Source organism: Notolepis coatsorum (genome assembly GCF_963971535.1).
Source record: "Notolepis coatsorum genome assembly, chromosome: 16".
Classification (NCBI taxonomy): Eukaryota; Metazoa; Chordata; class Actinopteri; order Aulopiformes; family Paralepididae; genus Notolepis; species Notolepis coatsorum.
Window position 1 is genome coordinate 4,949,709 of NC_140180.1, and position 20,089 is coordinate 4,969,797.

Consider the following 20,089-nt stretch of genomic DNA (forward strand, 5'->3'; position numbering starts at 1 on the left):
TGCCATTTTTACTGGTAGCAGAGAATCGAGGACCGTGTTCGCATGTGATATTATATTTTTGGACATAGAACATCCTTGTTGGGGAATTATTCTGGAGTGATACAATCTATCGACTAGAATAACGTGTTTGTGCTACCACCGATCTAGAGGAACAATGGCGCACAAAGGAATATCTCTGCTGGGCCTGGTCTGCTGCTTCACTCTGTTCATCCACTTTGTCAGTGGAGACGTGAGCTATTCTTTCCCAGAAGAGATGAAACGGGGATCCGTCATTGGAAATATCGCTAAGGATCTGGGTGTGGAAATTGGCAAATTGTCCTCTCGTAAGGCCCGCATTGATTCTGATGTAGACGACACTCGTTATTGTGAAATTGATCTAAACACGGGGAATTTAGTTGTCAGAGAGAGGATCGACAGAGAGGAGCTGTGCGGAGATAAGGTTTCATGTTTGATTCAATTCGAGTTGGTCCTGGAGAGCCCACTGGAACTGCACCGCGTTTCACTGCTAATCCAGGATGTAAACGATAATGCTCCGATTTTCCCAAAGGATAAAATAAAGCTGGACATAAGAGAGTCGGCTGTTAAAGGAGCTCGATATCGTTTAAATGAGGCCCACGATGCAGATATGGGACCGAATGCAGTTCAGAGCTACGATTTACAAAATAATGAGAATTTTGTTTTGTCTGTTCGTCGCGATTCTGATGGAGGTGAGAACGTCGAGTTGGTTTTAGACAAGGAGCTGGATCGCGAGAAACAACATGATTTAAATGTTTTGCTTGTTGCAGTTGATGGAGGTTCTCCTCAGAGATCAGGTACTGTAGCCATCCACGTCTCTGTACTGGATGCTAATGATAACGCCCCAGTGTTTAGCCAGGCCGTCTATAAAGCCAGTCTGCCTGAAAACTCTCCTCTAGATACTGTAGTGGTTACAGTGAGTGCTACTGATGCAGACGAGGGAGTGAATGGAGAAGTGACTTATGAATTCAGTCGCATTTCAGAAAAGACCAAAAAGGTGTTTTCATTGGACAGTAAAACAGGACAGATAATAGTAGCAGGACCAATCGATTTTGAGAGTGACACTAGATATGAAATGCGCATAGATGCTAAAGACGGATATGGACTTTCATCCCATGCTAAAGTAATAATTGATATAACGGATCTGAATGACAACGCCCCAGTTATACATTTCAAATCCCTGACTAACCCCATACCAGAGAACGTACCACCTGGTACAGAGGTGGGCATCATTAACGTGCAGGATAGAGACTCTGAGAATAACAGACAGGTCCGCTGCTCCATTCAGCAAAACGTTCCTTTTAAACTGGTTCCCTCCATCAAAAACTACTATTCTCTGGTGACCACGGGAGAACTGGACCGTGAACTAGTGTCTGATTACAACATTACAATCACTGCCACTGACGAGGGTTCTCCACCTCTGTCCTCGTCTAAAAGTGTTCAGTTATCTGTATCTGACGTCAACGACAACCCACCTGTGTTTGAGGAACAGTCCTACAGCGCCTCCGTGACTGAAAATAACAAACCTGGCTCCACGTTATGTTCTGTTACTGCTCGAGACCCAGACTGGAGACAGAACGGTACCGTGATTTATTCTCTGTTACCTGGTGAGGTGAACGGTGCCCCGGTGTCCTCCTATCTATCTGTTAACGGAGACACGGGGGTGATCCACGCTGTGAGGTCGTTTGATTATGAACAGTTCAGGAGCTTTAAAGTCCACGTGATGGCCAGAGACAACGGTTCTCCTCCACTCAGCAGCAACGTGACCGTCAGTGTCTTCATAACGGATGTGAATGACAACTCTCCTCAGATACTGTACCCCGCCCCGGAGGGCAACTCCTTCATGACCGAGCTGGTCCCCAAAGCTGCGCACAGGGGCTCTCTGGTGTCCAAGGTGATAGCGGTGGACGCGGACTCCGGACAGAACGCCTGGCTGTCCTATCATATAGTCAAATCCACTGATCCGGGACTTTTCACTATTGCTCTCCACAGCGGAGAGATCAGGACACAGCGGGACATTTCTGAATCTGACAGCATGAAACAGAACCTTATTGTGGCAGTGAAAGATAACGGACAGCCCTCTCTCTCTGCCACCTGCTCCATGTATTTACTTATCTCTGATAACTTGGCTGAAGTTCCAGAACTGAAAGACATGTCTTATGATGACAACAATTCCAAACTAACCTCTTATCTGATCATCGCGCTGGTGTCCGTCTCCACCTTTTTCCTGACCTTCATTATTATCATCATGGCTGTGAGGTTTTGTCGCAGGAGAAAGCCCAGACTGTTGTTTGACGGAGCGGTCGCCATCCCCAGCGCGTATCTCCCTCCCAATTACGCAGAGGTTGATGGCACAGGAACTTTACGCAGCACGTACAATTATGACGCCTATTTAACCACGGGTTCTAGAACCAGTGACTTCAACTTTGTCGGATCTTACAACGACAACACGATGCCTGCAGACCAGACTCTGAGAAAAACTCCATCTGACTTTGCTGAGGTGTTCGGAGACTCCGATGGTTCCCCTGAGGTAGGACTCATTCATCTCTCTGTTCAAAACATTCTAACAGGTTTTCTTTTCCCGCACACAGCATTACAGTTTGGTATTATCTGACCTGTATTATGTTGGTTACAGTCAAAATAGTTTTCCTTTTAAGCCTTCTTCTCCATTATTTCCCATAAGCTAGTTTCATTGAACGTGCACTGGTTACATTATGCTGTTGTAGAACGTTGCATCTACTTCAAGTGAAACAGGCAGAACATTTTGAAATAGGTTTTTCTCTGGGTAAAGGCCAGTCCATGGTACTGAAATAGCCTGACGAGTTAAAAAAATATATACTCTGAAATGAAAAGCTAGGAATTAGTAACTTATATTTCTCTCATAAATGTTTAGCAAAAGTAGCTACTTAATTAAACTCTGCTACAATTCGACTCTGTCCATGGCACTGAAATAGCCTTGGATTAGTGTTGGTGGCTGCATCCACGTGACTTTCAGGGTTATATTTTCTTCTTATCAATCAATGTGAATATGGCTCTCTTAAGCCTTATTTGATGACACTGTTCTCCATTTTAAAATAATTTGAATTTTTTTTGTTGTATATCTTATTACCAGAGCCATTTCTGAATGGTGTACTACATTGGCATATGTATATATATATATATACCTTCTGCTTAGTCGATTTATGTTTACAACCTGTTACAGTGCTTATCGAAAATGAAAGGTAATGCTACAAGTATACCATGGAGTCGTGTACTGAAATAGCCTGACGAGTTTGTGCTAATTCTACTAAGACGAGGACATCTTGGTTCCAAAGTATTTCAACTTCAGGAAAGGTGAATGTTTCTTATCGCTCTCCATGGTGCTGAACCACCTGTTCACCCCTCAGATACGTCTACAATTGGTAAAGAGCTCTGTTGACATTTCTGAAAGATTGAGCCTGTTATTGTTATCTGACCTATATCACAATCTTTGTCAGATTATCTGTCTATAGTTACAATGAATAATGCAATGACGTTTTTACCTGATTTCATGCAGATAGTTTATGAAAGCTGAAGGCTATGATTGACGTGCATTACGTAAGGGAATGTGACCCTACTGTAGAATTGTTCATGCTCTTTCATAAGATGTAATTATGAGGAACAACTCACAGCGTCGCTGTTCACCAGCTCAGGAAGAACATGTATATCCACCACATCCTACAGCTCTGTTGTTCGAAGCGTATTTCTACTAACAGGCTCGTCGTGGATATTTGATCGCATTGCCTCTTTGTGGAGCTTGGAACAAAACCTAATATTTGAGATCGGGTTTGGTGGTTTTTATTGATACTTATATTACGGACTTTACTGCGCGGCTTGGAGGCTTTTCTTTCAGGATGAGACACAAAGGATTGTCTGGACTGGGCCTGCTCTGCGGCTTTGCTTTATTTCTTCAAATGCTGCACCTCGGATTCGGAGACGTGAGCTATTCTGTTCCGGAGGAGATGAAACTGGGATCAGTAATTGGAAATATAGCCAAGGATCTCGGGCTGGAAGTTGGCAAATTATCAACCCGAAAGGCTCGCATTGTTACCGAAGGAAACAGCAAACGGTATTGTGGCATAAATCTTAGTAGCGGCACATTGACTGTAGCGGAGAGGATTGATAGAGAAGAGCTATGCGGAGAAAAGATGTCTTGTATTATCAGGTTTGAGTTGGTTTTAGAAGCGCCTCTGGAGCTACATCGTATATCACTACAAATTCAAGATATAAACGATAACGCGCCTATATTTCAAATAGAAATAATCAAGTTGGAAATTGGCGAATCGGCTGACAAGGGGGCTCGTTTTCGTGTGAATGAGGCCCATGATGCAGATATTGGACAAAACGCTGTTCAAAGTTATGCATTACAGCAGAATGATCATTTCGTAGTGAAAGTCCATTCTAACACAGAAGAGGGGAAATACGCAGAGTTAATTCTAGATAAAGAATTAGACCGTGAGGAAAAACAGGAATTGAGATTATTACTAACAGCTCTGGACGGAGGCTCTCCTCAGAGATCAGGTACTGTAGTCATCCACGTCACTGTCCTGGATGCTAATGATAACGCCCCAGTGTTTAGCCAGGCCGTCTATAAAGCCAGTCTGCCTGAAAACTCTCCTCTAGATACTGTAGTGGTTACAGTGAGTGCTACTGATGCAGACAAGGGAGTGAATGGAGAAGTAATATATGCATTTAGTCGCATTACCGACGCAGCAAGGAGAGTATTTAATTTGAATGGAAATACTGGGGAAATTAAACTGAGCGGCCCTATAGATTATGAAGAAAGGTCATCATATGAAATGCGTATAGCAGCTAAAGATGGTTATGGTCTGACATCTGATGCAAAAGTAATTATAGACATCACTGATATTAATGACAATGCCCCCATAATAGATATGAATTCCCTTACTAACCCCATACCAGAGAACGTGCCACCTGGTACAGAGGTGGGCATCATTAACGTGCAGGACAGCGACTCCGCTAATAACAGACAGGTCCGTTGCTCCATTCAGCAAAACGTTCCTTTCAAACTGGTTCCCTCCATCAAGAACTACTATTCTCTGGTGACCACGGGAGAACTGGACCGTGAACTAGTGTCTGATTACAACATTACAATCACTGCCACCGATGAGGGTTCTCCACCTCTGTCCTCGTCTAAAAGTGTTCACTTGTCTGTATCTGACGTCAACGACAACCCACCTGTGTTTGAGGAACAGTCCTACAGCGCCTCTGTCACTGAAAATAACAAACCTGGCTCCACGTTATGTTCCGTTACTGCTCGAGACCCAGACTGGAGACAGAACGGTACGGTGATTTATTCTCTGTTACCTGGTGAGGTGAACGGTGCCCCGGTGTCCTCCTATCTATCTGTTAACGGAGACACGGGGGTGATCCACGCTGTGAGGTCGTTTGATTATGAACAGTTCAGGAGCTTTAAAGTCCACGTGATGGCCAGAGACAACGGTTCTCCTCCACTCAGCAGCAACGTGACCGTCAGTGTCTTCATAACGGATGTGAATGACAACTCTCCTCAGATACTGTACCCCGCCCCGGAGGGTAACTCCTTCATGACCGAGCTGGTCCCCAAAGCTGCGCACGGGGGCTCTCTGGTGTCCAAGGTGATAGCGGTGGACGCGGACTCCGGACAGAACGCCTGGCTGTCCTATCATATAGTCAAATCCACTGATCCGGGACTTTTCACTATTGCTCTCCACAGCGGAGAGATCAGGACACAGCGGGACATTTCTGAATCTGACAGCATGAAACAGAACCTTATTGTGGCAGTGAAAGATAACGGACAGCCCTCTCTCTCTGCCACCTGCTCCATGTATTTACTTATCTCTGATAACTTGGCTGAAGTTCCAGAACTGAAAGACATGTCTTATGATGACAACAATTCCAAACTGACCTCTTATCTGATCATCGCACTGGTGTCCGTCTCCACCTTTTTCCTGACCTTCATTATTATCATCATGGCTGTGAGGTTTTGTCGCAGGAGAAAGCCCAGACTGTTGTTTGACGGAGCGGTCGCCATCCCCAGCGCGTATCTCCCTCCCAATTACGCAGAGGTTGATGGCACAGGAACTTTACGCAGCACATACAATTATGACGCCTATTTAACCACGGGTTCTAGAACCAGTGACTTCAACTTCGTCGGATCTTACAATGACAACACGATGCCTGCAGACCAGACTCTGAGAAAAACTCCAACTGACTTTGCTGAGGTGTTTGGAGACTCTGATGGTTCCCCTGAGGTAGGACTCATTCATGTGCTTTATTTTTAAGTAGTATATTAACGTTTGGAAATTCAAACCGTACATCTACAAATGCTATGTTTTTGACTGACATTGCTGATCAAGACTTTGGCCATTTTGATCCCCTGACGTAAGGCTAACCTTCTCCAAACAAAACACAATTCTCACTTTAATTATACTTCTGCTAGTGGACTTGTTCGTACTAATTTATGAACTTCTGCGTTGAACTGAATTCAGCATCGTATTTTGTGTGTTTCTGGAAACAGTCATTACAAGCCTCTTTTTTGTCGTCATTAACTAAATGCTTATAGATTAGCATTGTCTCCTCCATGCTGATGTGTGAGACATCATAGTCATATTTATGTGAAACATTTATTTTGCAATTATCTTTTCTTTGAATGCATGTAAAGTATAGAGCTGCATTTAAATGCCTCTGTCCATGGTCCTGAAATAACTTCAACACTGTTGTATCTGGAATTCAGGACATTCTTTTATTCTCATCAATCCTTGTGAATGTTTAATAACATTTGCCTACGTTTATGCAATTTTTTCTAATTACATTTTAAGGGCATATGTTTTATCTAATCTGTTTTAACCTGTTTGATCTGCCCCCTGAAGCAGTTCTAAACACGATTTAGGCTCTTTTGTGTTTCTCATTCCGATACGTTTGCATCATTCTTATTCCATTGTCTACTCATATAATATTCATAACCCTATAGTATAACTAGCTTATATATCCTCAAATGGTGCGTATCTCACTGTGAGACCAGAACATCATCAGACTTGAACCATCTTGGAACATTCATTTTGAGCTCTTATTCTAGTTGTTTATTGTGATAAAGCACACAACTCCACTTTTCTGCTGCTAAAATATGCAGTTTACTTTCTTAGCTTGTCCTCTCCATGATGCACATGGTTAAAACACATTTCTTAGATAGTCTAAGTTCTGTACATAATGTTGTGTATACGTGAGCAAGTCGAGTGTGATTACTCGATCATCATAAGACAAGGAGGGCTTGATAGGGAAAGCTATGGTATAAGGCGACATTATAACCTATTATTTCACGTCTTTCTGCAAAATGCTGAATACAAAACAACATATATGCAGGTTTGGGGGACAGTCAGTTACATCAGTATTACATTATTAGTATAAGCACCTGGAGTGAGACCTGCACAAGAGTATTAAATGCCCTTGTATTTAACATTGATTGTGGTGCTGAATAGTGTTTCTATATATACAGTTGTTGAGCTCTGATGATAATGAATTCACGGAGTACTCCAGAAAACATCATTTGAACGTACTTTGGGCGAGAGTGTTGTGGTATTGAGTGATTTCTCTCTACTGTGCTGAAATGATTGCTCATTAGGTATAAGCTGTGTATGGAAGGGTTAAACGAAAACACTTACCATTACACCAGATATATTCATCTTCCTTTATTTCTATATCACACATCCCCTTACGCTAATGCACGTTTCTTTTAAACAACATTTATATAGCTGTGTTTTTTTATTAATGACGCATTTGTAATGGTTTATTATTTGTCCAACATGCATGTAGTGACGGAAATTGACACGTTGTGTCACTGTTGACCAGCTGAGGAAGACCTTGTAACGATACACCCACCATTACTGTCGTCATTTGAAGCTTCCTCAGCAAGCAGAGAGGTTTCTGCTCAATCGCCTATAGTTCCGTATTATGGAATGGTCGTGTATCGCTTTTAATAGCGACGGTTTATATTCCGATTGCATTTTTTGTGGAATCTTCCTGTAACAGTACCTATTTAGGCTTGATTTGACATCACTCTGTGGAGGTGATCTTCTCATGATGGGACACAAAGGAATCTCGACACTCGGCCTGTTCTACGGCTTTGTCTTCTGCATTCTAACGCTGCACTTCACTTATGGAGACCTGAGCTACTCTATACCGGAGGAAATGAAACACGGATCTGTTATTGGAAACATCGCGAAGGATCTTGGACTGGATGTGGGCAGGTTGTCTTCTCGAAAGGCCCGTGTTGATTCTGAGGGGAATCGTAAGAAGTATTGTGACGTTAATCTCAGTACCGGGGATTTGATTGCGGCGGAGAGAATCGACAGAGATGTCCTTTGTGGAAAGAAGGCGTTGTGCGTTTTGAAACTGGAACTAGTGTTGGAAAATCCTCTAGAGCTTCAACGTGTAAGTCTTCATATTCAAGATGTAAACGACAACTCTCCTCAATTCAAAGACGACACGATTCGAATGGAAATAAGTGAGTCAGCAGATAAAGGGGCTCGTTTTCTGATAGAGGAGGCACATGATTCAGATATAGGACACAATTCCATTCAAAACTACATTCTACAAAATAATGATAATTTCATATTAGCAGTCGAGAGTAATACTGTTGAACTACTTCTCGATAAAGAGCTTGATCGCGAGAAAAAAAATGATATTAATTTGCTTCTTACAGCTCTAGATGGTGGCTCTCCTCAGAGATCAGGTACTGTAGTCATCCACGTCACTGTACTGGATGCTAATGATAACGCCCCAGTGTTTAGCCAGGCCATCTATAAAGCCAGTCTGCCTGAAAACTCTCCTCTAGATACTGTAGTGGTTACAGTGAGTGCTACTGATGCAGACGAGGGAGTGAATGGAGAGGTGACGTATGAATTTGGTCATGTTTCAGAGGAAGATAAAGTATTTTCTATTGATCGCAAAACAGGTCAAATTAAAGTAATTGGCGTGACTGATTTTGAGGATGTTAGTTCATTTGAAATACGAGTTAGAGCCAAGGATGGGTTAGGGCTAACCTCATATGCCAAAGTTATCATAGATATCACTGATGTAAATGATAACGCTCCAGAGATATATTTAAAATCTCTCACTAACTCCATACCAGAGAACGTGCCACCTGGTACAGAGGTGGGCATCATTAACGTGCAGGATAGAGACTCTGAGAATAACAGACAGGTCCGCTGCTCCATTCAGCAAAACATTCCTTTTAAACTGGTTCCCTCCATCAAGAACTACTATTCTCTGGTGACCACGGGAGAACTGGACCGTGAACTAGTGTCTGATTACAACATTACAATCACTGCCACCGACGAGGGTTCTCCACCTCTGTCCTCGTCTAAAAGTGTTCAGTTATCTGTATCTGACGTCAACGACAACCCACCTGTGTTTGAGGAACAGTCCTACAGCGCCTCCGTGACTGAAAATAACAAACCTGGCTCCACGTTATGTTCCGTTACTGCTCGAGACCCAGACTGGAGACAGAACGGTACCGTGATTTATTCTCTGTTACCTGGTGAGGTGAACGGTGCCCCGGTGTCCTCCTATCTATCTGTTAACGGAGACACAGGGGTGATCCACGCTGTGACGTCGTTTGATTATGAACAGTTCAGGAGCTTTAAAGTCCACGTGATGGCCAGAGACAACGGTTCTCCTCCACTCAGCAGCAACGTGACCGTCAGTGTCTTCATAACGGATGTGAATGACAACTCTCCTCAGATACTGTACCCCGCCCCGGAGGGCAACTCCTTCATGACCGAGCTGGTCCCCAAAGCTGCTCACGGGGGCTCTCTGGTGTCCAAGGTGATAGCGGTGGACGCGGACTCCGGACAGAACGCCTGGCTGTCCTATCATATAGTCAAATCCACTGATCCGGGACTTTTCACTATTGCTCTCCACAGCGGAGAGATCAGGACACAGCGGGACATTTCTGAATCTGACAGCATGAAACAGAACCTTATTGTGGCAGTGAAAGATAACGGACAGCCCTCTCTCTCTGCCACCTGCTCCATGTATTTACTTATCTCTGATAACTTGGCTGAAGTTCCAGAACTGAAGGACATGTATTATGATGACAACAATTCCAAACTGACCTCTTATCTGATCATCGCGCTGGTGTCCGTCTCCACCTTTTTCCTGACCTTCATTATTATCATCATGGCTGTGAGGTTTTGTCGCAGGAGAAAGCCCAGACTGTTGTTTGACGGAGCGGTCGCCATCCCCAGTGCGTATCTCCCTCCCAATTACGCAGAGGTTGATGGCACAGGAACTTTACACAGCACGTACAATTATGACGCCTATTTAACCACGGGTTCAAGAACCAGTGACTTCAACTTCGTCAGTTCTTACAATGACAACACGATGCCTGCAGACCAGACTTTGAGAAAGACTCCAACTGACTTTGCTGAGGTGTTCGGAGACTCCGATGGGTCACCTGAGGTAGGAATAGGTTCAAACGTTTTGTTTTTTCCTATGGATCCTTAGGTTGCATAATACGTTGCACAATGTGTATTATTGTGATTGGTAAAATACTATATTAAACCCAATGACATATTCTTATTCATATTAGATTATAGTATATTTTCACCAACGCAAATGCATGTCCAATGTTTGTTGCTGTTGTTTAGTTTTCTAATTGATTTGAATCCTCTCTTCTTTGATTGTCGTAATACAATTTCTTAAGGTTTCTCCATTTTATTAGTAATCAAATTAAATAGACTGTGTGAGAAACAATGTCATAGTAGACGACAGATAGGAGGATAGAAGGAGGTCATTGTGTCCTTCCTGACCGCATAGTTTTCCTTCTGCACCATATACAGTGTAAACTGAAATATATTGTTGCCAATCCTACGCTTTCTATACAGTATTTGACCAGAGTAGCTTTTTTATGGTTCTATTCCATGCTTTCTTGGTCAGGCGTTTTTGTTATGGTATAGAAGATGCATTTCCTACATATCCCCACGAGATGCATCCTCTGGCTCTTTCAGGTTTTGACAATCTGCAGAAATGCACTTCTTTCAGATGGAGTTATAGGCTAGTTGTCACAAGTTGTCCTACTTATATTTTAGCATTGGTTGTTTTTTACATTTAATATTCACTTTGTTTCACACTGTTATTATTTAATTGATTCAAATAAAATAACCAATGTAAAAAGGTTACTTGAAAACACAAGTTAAGAGAACTTATTATTTTTTTCAATGCTTTTTGCTGTGGGTCTCTTCCTACACTGATAACATGTGTTCTCAATGAAATCAAGTTCATATGATAAGACATGACACATTTAACTGTCAGTCCAATGTAACTTCAGTCCTTCATATTGCGTCTATGGGACAATGGAGTGTACAATGAGAGTTCTCTGTATGGAGGGGGTGCTATCCGTGGTTCTGAAGGCTACCATTCTTTACTCATGAGAAGTTTGGACTACCAGGATTGGCTGTAATTCGTTTGTCAGACAAATAGGAACATTAGTAGAGAAAGAGAAAGTTATTTGGTAAGCTAAAATGTGAGGACCTGCTTGAGCCAATAAACTATGTCAACTATTACAGTAAATTACAGTAAGGTCAATCATTTGTTTTACCAGTGCCTTTCATCTATGATTCTGGCTTCATTGCCAAATCCAATTTGCATCATAGGTCTGAGTCCAAGACATCTACTCTCAAGGCCAAGTAAAGTAACATAGTCATGATCATTGAGCTCAAGTTGAGTCACTAGTCAGTCTGATTTCTGGACTTGAAGAGTCCAACACTGAGGCAAATATACTAAGACTATAGGACACTATTCTCTCTACCTGCTGCTCTATAGGAAACACTTAATCAACAGGAATACTGTTTCCTCTGCTAGCTTTCATCTGCACATTACAATAAATTAAAAACGTTATGTATCATATGTTTTGTAGAACAAACTGTATTTGTGACTGATGGATCCTAACATTGTTGATGGCTGTTTAGCCTGTTTCTGGGGGTCATTCATTCTCTGCTAAGTAATGGCTTCAACAGTTTATAGTCACGTCAGTGTATGGCTATAAATGTTTTGTCAATGCAATGCATGTGCATGATTTATGATGAGTTCATGGCTTTTATCCTGATTTATTTCAAATAATTTGTAGAAAGCTCATAATTTGAATTAGCTTGCAGCTTCAATCTAATAATATTCATATACCATTAGACATTCTCAGATATGTGAAAATGTATCATCTATTTTCTGTGTCACATGGTGTGGTTGTCTGCTTGCCAACGTATCTATCTGTCTGTCTATATATTGTTTATTTGCTTGTGAACTGTGGTTTATATCAGGGATTGTCAGTTGTTCGCTCAGTGACTCTGTCCATGGTGCTGAATTTCCATTCCTATACTCGACATTCAGTGGCATTTTTCTCTATTTGATCTTGGCACGTTAATTATCCATTTACTACTGTCAGCAATTGCACCACTAACAGGTTTTAGTGTATCAAACGAGGTATAGAAGACAATATGTGCATGTCATTTATTTATATATAGTTTCGTAAGTATCAGTAGTTTTCAGTATAGCTGGCCAAAGAATGTAGGGCTGTAGGCCTATAGATTAATTCTACTTGTTTTATGGATTTCATCAACTTGGTCAGTCTGTTATATTTCATGTGTACTCACGATGTCGCTATAGACCAGGATAGGAGTGGAATGGTCTGCCCACTGTCCTCATCCACCCATAACGTGAATGAACACAAAGCCAAGGTTCGCGTGTAGAAAGCTGCAGAAAGCTGTGGTGGAAGGCCTTCCGTAGTCCTGGTCAAACATTAGGTATTATTGCTGGATCATTTAAACTCTTGATATCATCAACTGTATTCTGGATTTCACTGCTGGATACTCGGTTATGAGGATGGCAGACGGAGGTTACTCGCTCCAAAGCTTCGGCTTTGTGTTCTCTCTCGTCTTGCTGCAGTTGGCTCACTGCGACCTGAGCTATTCTATTCCAGAGGAGATGAAACCCGGATCTATTATTGGAAATATCGCCAAGGATCTCGGACTTGAGGTGGGGAGACTGTCTGCTCGTAAAGCTCGCATTGATTCAACAGCACGCGTCTTAAAAAGGTGCTGCCGAATTTCTATCAGCATGTGACCTGTCCCACCAGAGGCGAGAACATATTAGACCATGTATACTCGCAATTTAAGAATGGGTACAAGTCACAGGCTCTTAGTCCATTCGGTAAAAGCGATCACGCCGCCATTTTTCTTTTGCCTAAGTACAAACAGAGTCTCAAGCGAACGCCGGTGGTCTCGCGAGAGGTTAAGCGTTGGGCCGTGACGTCAGTGGAGTCACTCCAAGCAGTGCTGGGAAGCACAGAATGGAGTGTATTCCGTGATAACACAGCCAATATTAACGAATACACCGAAACGGTGATTGACTATGTCTGTACTCAGGTAGAAGTAATAATCCCCTCCACCAAAATTAATATCTACCCAAATCAAAAGCCCTGGGTAGACAAATCCGTCCGCGAGGCTCTGAAAGTGCGCACATCAGCATACAACACCGGGCTGGTGACAGGCAACATGGAAGAACACAAGATGGCAAGATACAACGTCAGGAGAGCAGTAATAGAGGCAAAACGGCGTTACAGGGATAAAGTTGAACTTCAGTTTGAACAGGCTGACTCTAGAGGCATGTGGCAGGGCCTCAGAACAATGACAGACTACAAAGGAACCCCCCTCAAACTGAACAGTGACATCTCCTTAGCAAATGATCTCAACTCCTTCTATGCGAGGTTTGAGGCTGTGAATAACAACACCAGCCTACAAACCACGGCAATGGGGGGGGGGGGGGGGGTCTGCTGATGGAGACTCAGTGTTCAGGGTAACAGAGCATGAGGTGAGACGGATCTTTAAAAAAGTGGATATCAGGAAGGCAGCAGGACCGGACGGCATCCCCGGCCGCGTCCTAAAAGTCTGTGCCGACCAACTGGCCCCGGTATTCACTGACATCTTCAACCTGTCCTTGGAACAGGCCGTCATCCCCACCTGTCTGAAGAAGTCCACCATCATCCCTGTACCCAAAAAATCTACGCCCGCTTGCCTCAACGACTACCGCCCTGTAGCCCTCACCTCCATAGCCATGAAGTGCTTTGAGAAGCTAGTGAAGGGCTACATCTGTTCCTCCCTCCCCATCAACCTGGACCCTCTGCAATTTGCATATCGCCCCAACAGGTCCACGGAGGACGCCATAGCCCATGTGCTGCACACAGCAGCATCACATCTGGACAAGAGGCAGGGGAACTATGTGAGAATGCTGTTCATCGACTACAGCTCAGCATTTAATACCATAGTCCCCTCCAAACTCATAGCCAAGCTCAGGGACCTGGGCTTGAACTATGACCTGTGCCAGTGGGTCCTGGACTTCCTGACGGGCAGACCCCAGGTGGTAAGAGCCGGCAACTGCACCTCCTCATCCATCACGCTCAACATAGGGGCCCCCCAGGGCTGTGTTCTGAGCCCCCTCCTCTACTCCCTGTACACACATGACTGCGTAGCACAGCGGAACAACAACACCATCATCAAATTTGCTGATGACACAGTAGTGGTGGGCCTGATCTCTGCCAACGACGAAAGGGCCTACCTGGAAGAGGTAGAGAACCTGTCACAGTGGTGTCAGGAGAACTGCCTCTCCCTGAACGTCAGCAAAACAAAAGAGATGATTGTGGACTTCAGGAGGTCGGGGGTCAAGGACTACAGCCCCCTCAGCATCGACGGGGCACCAGTTGAGAGAGTGAACAGTTTCAAGTACCTCGGAGCCCACATATCCGAGGACTTGACATGGACCACACACATTGACAGTGTTGTGAAGAAGGCACGACAACGCCTCTACTTCCTCAGGCGCCTAAGGAAGTTCCAAGTCAGTCAGAAGATCCTTAGGAACTTCTACTCATGTACAATAGAGAGCATCCTGACCGGCAACATCACCTCCTGGTTTGGGAATAGCACTGCACAAGACCGTAGCAGACTACAAAGAGTGACACGTTCAGCCGAACGCACAATTAGAGGGGGGCTTCCCACCCTCCAGAACATTTACAACAAGCGGTGCAAGGGGAAGGCTAAGAGAATTATTAAGGACTCGAGCCACCCGAACAACTGCCTCTTTGAACTGCTGCCGTCAGGCAAGCGATACCGGAGTCTTATGGCGAGCACAGAAAGACTCAGAAGGAGCTTCTATCCCCAGGCCATCAGGCTGCTAAACGAACAATAATCGCTAAACGAACAATAATCACTATGCAACAACCATCAAATGCACACAGCACACACACCCACACGCACACACTCACTCAAACAAACAACACACTGCAGCACCCACTCTCCACACTTTAGATCACACAAACACACTTACACTTTATATTTATGATAAAGGATTTGCACTACAACTCGTACACCTACTGTGAATTGTACCTAAACTGCACCTCGTCCATTTATGCCTTGCACTATATAGTATTGTATATTAGTACACTGCACAGTATTGTATATTGTATGGTAACTACGTCTACGAACATTGTACATATGTCTAAACTGAACACTGTGACCTCTTTTTTTACTTCTAATTTTTACTATGTCTTTAATTCATACTTATCTTGTCATGCACAGTCTCTGGAGCGCAACAGTAAGAAGCATTTTGTACAAAAGTATTCTGTACTTCTGTATGACAACTATTAAAGAAACTTGAACTTGAAACTTGACACAGAAGGGAACGATAAACAGTACTGTGATATCAATCTTAGAAGCGGGGATATGATTGTCGCGGAGAGAATAGACAGAGAGGAGCTTTGTGGGGAGAAGGCTTCATGTTTTCTCAAATTTGAATTGCTTTTGGAGAATCCCTTGGAATTACATCGTGTATCACTGCAGATACTAGATATAAATGACAATGCACCCGTTTTCCCGAAGGACGTAATCAAGCTGGACATGAGAGAATCCGCCGCTAAAGGAGCTCGGTTTCGCGTCAATGCTGCCCATGACGCAGATATAGGCCAGAACGCCATTCAGAGCTACACACTCCAACGGAATAACCACTTCATTTTGAATGTTCAAACAACAGGTGCTGGTAGTAAATATGGTGAATTGATTGTAGATAAGGAATTAGACCGTGAGGACCAACATGAAATACAATTATTGATCACAGCTCTAGATGGAGGCTCTCCTCAGAGATCAGGTACTGTAGTCATCCACGTCACTGTACTGGATGCTAATGATAACGCCCCAGTGTTTAGCCAGGCCGTCTATAAAGCCAGTCTGCCTGAGAACTCTCCTCTGAAGACCCCTGTTGTTACTGTCAGTGCAACGGACGCAGACGAGGGTGTGAATGGAGAAATTACGTATGAATTTAGCAGAATGTCTGATAAGTCGAGGAAGCTGTTTTCAATAGATCCGACAACTGGAGAAATAATTGTAATCGGTGATATTGATTATGAGGATGGATCCACATATGAAATGTTCGTAGAAGCAAAAGACGGATATGGTGTTTCTTCAGATACGAAAGTTATCATTGATATTACTGATGTAAATGATAATGCTCCTGTCATACATCTCAAATCCCTTACTAACCCCATTCCAGAGAACGTGCCACCTGGTACAGAGGTGGGCATCATTAACGTGCAGGATAGAGACTCTGAGAATAACAGACAGGTCCGCTGCTCCATTCAGCAAAACGTTCCTTTTAAACTGGTTCCCTCCATCAAAAACTACTATTCTCTGGTGACCACGGGAGAATCCCGTTTTCCCGAAAGATGCAGTTAAACTGGAAATACGAGAATCTGCTGTCAAAGGCGCTCGCTATCGAGTGAACGCAGCTCACGATGCTGATATTGGACAAAACGCAGTGCAAAACTACATGCTACAAAGGAACAGTAATTTTGTTTTGAACGTTCAGACCAATGCTGTTGGTGCAAAATATGGAGAGTTGGTTTTGGATCGAGAATTGGACAGAGAAGAGCAAAAGGAGCTCACTTTATTGTTGACAGCGATAGATGGTGGTTCTCCTCAGAGATCAGGTACTGTAGTCATCCACGTCACTGTACTGGATGCTAATGATAACGCCCCAGTGTTTACCCAGGCCGTCTATGAAGCCAGTCTGCCTGAAAACTCTCCTCTAGATACTGTAGTGGTTACAGTGAGTGCTACTGATGCAGACGAGGGAGTGAATGGAGAAGTGACTTATGAATTCAGTCGTTTAACTGATAGGGCTCGAGGTGTATTTGCCTTGAATCAAAATACTGGGGAAATTAGAGTAATTGAAAAAATAGAAAAATTGATTATGAAGAAGAATCTAAATTTGAAATACTTATTGAAGGAAAAGATGGATATGGTCTTTCCTCAGATACAAAAGTAGTGATAGATATCACTGATGTGAATGACAACGCTCCTGTCATACATCTCAAATCTCTGACTAACCCCATACCAGAGAACGTGCCACCTGGTACAGAGGTGGGCATCATTAACGTGCAGGATAGAGACTCTGAGAATAACAGACAGGTCCGCTGCTCCATTCAGCAAAACGTTCCTTTTAAACTGGTTCCCTCCATCAAGAACTACTATTCTCTGGTGACCACGGGAGAACTGGACCGTGAACTAGTGTCTGATTACAACATTACAATCACTGCCACCGACGAGGGTTCTCCACCTCTGTCCTCGTCTAAAAGTGTTCAGTTATCTGTATCTGACGTCAACGACAACCCACCTGTGTTTGAGGAACAGTCCTACAGCGCCTCCGTGACTGAAAATAACAAACCTGGCTCCACGTTATGTTCCGTTACTGCTCGAGACCCAGACTGGAGACAGAACGGTACTGTGATTTATTCTCTGTTACCCGGTGAGGTGAACGGTGCCCCGGTGTCCTCCTATCTATCTGTTAACGGAGACACGGGGGTGATCCACGCTGTGAGGTCGTTTGATTATGAACAGTTCAGGAGCTTTAAAGTCCACGTGATGGCCAGAGACAACGGTTCTCCTCCACTCAGCAGCAACGTGACCGTCAGTGTCTTCATAACGGATGTGAATGACAACTCTCCTCAGATCCTGTACCCCGCCCCGGAGGGCAACTCCTTCATGACCGAGCTGGTCCCCAAAGCTGCACACGGGGGCTCTCTGGTGTCCAAGGTGATAGCGGTGGACGCGGACTCCGGACAGAACGCCTGGCTGTCCTATCATATAGTCAAATCCACTGATCCGGGACTTTTCACTATTGCTCTCCACAGCGGAGAGATCAGGACACAGCGGGACATTTCTGAATCTGACAGCATGAAACAGAACCTTATTGTGGCAGTGAAAGATAACGGACAGCCCTCTCTCTCTGCCACCTGCTCCATGTATTTACTTATCTCTGATAACTTGGCTGAAGTTCCAGAACTGAAAGACATGTCTTATGATGACAACAATTCCAAACTGACCTCTTATCTGATCATCGCACTGGTGTCCGTCTCCACCTTTTTCCTGACCTTCATTATTATCATCATGGCTGTGAGGTTTTGTCGCAGGAGAAAGCCCAGACTGTTGTTTGACGGAGCGGTCGCCATCCCCAGCGCGTATCTCCCTCCCAATTACGCAGAGGTTGATGGCACAGGAACTTTACGCAGCACGTACAATTATGACGCCTATTTAACCACGGGTTCTAGAACCAGTGACTTCAACTTCGTCGGATCTTACAATGACAACACGATGCCTGCAGACCAGACTCTGAGAAAGACTCCAACTGACTTTGCTGAGGTGTTTGGAGACTCCGAAGGTTCTCCTGAGGTAGGAATAGGTTCACTTCAAACGTTTAGTTTTTTCTGACGGATCAATAGGTTGCATAATACGTTGCACAATGTGTATTATTGTGATTGGTAAAATACTATATTAAACCCAATGACATATTCTTATTCATATTCGATTTTAGTATATTTTCCCCAACGCAAATGCATGTCCAAGGTTTGTTGCTGTCTTTTTGTTTTCGAATTGATTTGAATCCTCTCTCCGTTGATTGTCGTAATACAATTTCTAAAGTTTTCTCCATTGTATTTATTAGTATTCAAATTAAATAGACTGTGTGAGAAACAATGTCATAGTAGACGACATATAGGAGGATAGAAGGAGGTCATTGTGTTTTTCCTGAGCGCATAGTTTTCCTTCTGAACCATATAGTAAACTGAAATATATTGTAGCCATTCCTACGCTTCTTATACAGTATTTGACCAGAGTAGCTTTCTTATGGTTTTATTTAATGCTTTCTTGGTCAGACGTTTTTGTTATGGTATAGAAGATGCATTTCCTACATATCCTCACGCAATGCATCCTCTGGCTCTTTCAGGTTTTGAGAAACTGCAAAAATGCACTTCTGCTTTCAGATGGAGTTATAGGCTAGTTGTCACAAGTTGTCCTACTTATATTTTAGCATTGGTTGTTTTTAACATCTAATATTCACTTTGATTCACACTGTTATTATTTCATTGATTCAAATAAAAGAACCAATGCAAAAAGGTTACTTGAAAACACAAGTTAAGACAACTTATTATTTTGTTCAATGCTTTTTGCTGTGGGTATCTTCCTACACTAATAACATGTGTTCTCAATTAAATCAAGTTCATAGGATAAGACATCAGGCATTTAAGACATCAGTCCAATGTAACTTCAGCCTGACTGTCCTTCATATTGTGTCTATGGGACAATGGAGTGTACAATGAGAGTGCTCTGTATGGAGGGGGTGCTATCCATGGTTCTGAAGGCTACCATCCTTTACTCACGGTTGGACTTCCAGGATTGGCTGTAATTAGTTTGTCAGACAAATAGGAACATTAGTAGAGAAAGAGAAAGTGATTTGGTAAGCTAAAATGTGAGGCACCGCTTGAGCCAATAATCTATGTCAACTATTACAGTAAATTTCAGTGAGGTCAACTTTCTTTTTACCAGTGCCTTTCATCTATGATTCTGGCTCCATTGCCAAATCCAATTTGCATCATAGGTCTGAGTCCAAGACATCTACTCTCAAGGCCAAGTAAAGTAACATAGTCATGATCATTGAGCTCAAGTTGAGTCACTAGTCAGTC

General features: G+C 43.3%; 3 protein-coding genes across 3 annotated transcripts; all 3 read left to right on the top strand.

The window, feature by feature from the left end:
• Positions 1-154: 154 nt before the first annotated feature.
• On the top strand, positions 155-2,629 carry LOC311242478 (protocadherin beta-15-like; the record flags this gene model as incomplete). The annotated part of the gene is made up of 1 exon (XM_084331441.1): positions 155-2,629. The coding sequence occupies one exon, from the start codon at positions 155-157 to the stop codon at positions 2,627-2,629; it is 2,475 nt and encodes an 824-aa protein (XP_084187567.1).
• A 1,258-nt stretch (positions 2,630-3,887) lies between these two features.
• On the top strand, positions 3,888-6,317 carry LOC311242480 (protocadherin beta-16-like; the record flags this gene model as incomplete). The annotated part of the gene is made up of 1 exon (XM_084331443.1): positions 3,888-6,317. The coding sequence occupies one exon, from the start codon at positions 3,888-3,890 to the stop codon at positions 6,315-6,317; it is 2,430 nt and encodes an 809-aa protein (XP_084187569.1).
• Positions 6,318-8,112: 1,795 nt separating this feature from the next.
• On the top strand, positions 8,113-18,839 carry LOC311242481 (uncharacterized protein; the record flags this gene model as incomplete). The annotated part of the gene is given in 4 exon segments (XM_084331444.1): positions 8,113-10,504; positions 15,754-15,959; positions 16,798-17,313; positions 17,316-18,839. Coding segments are annotated over 4 exon segments (4,638 nt in total).
• Between the last annotated feature and the right edge of the window lie 1,250 nt (positions 18,840-20,089).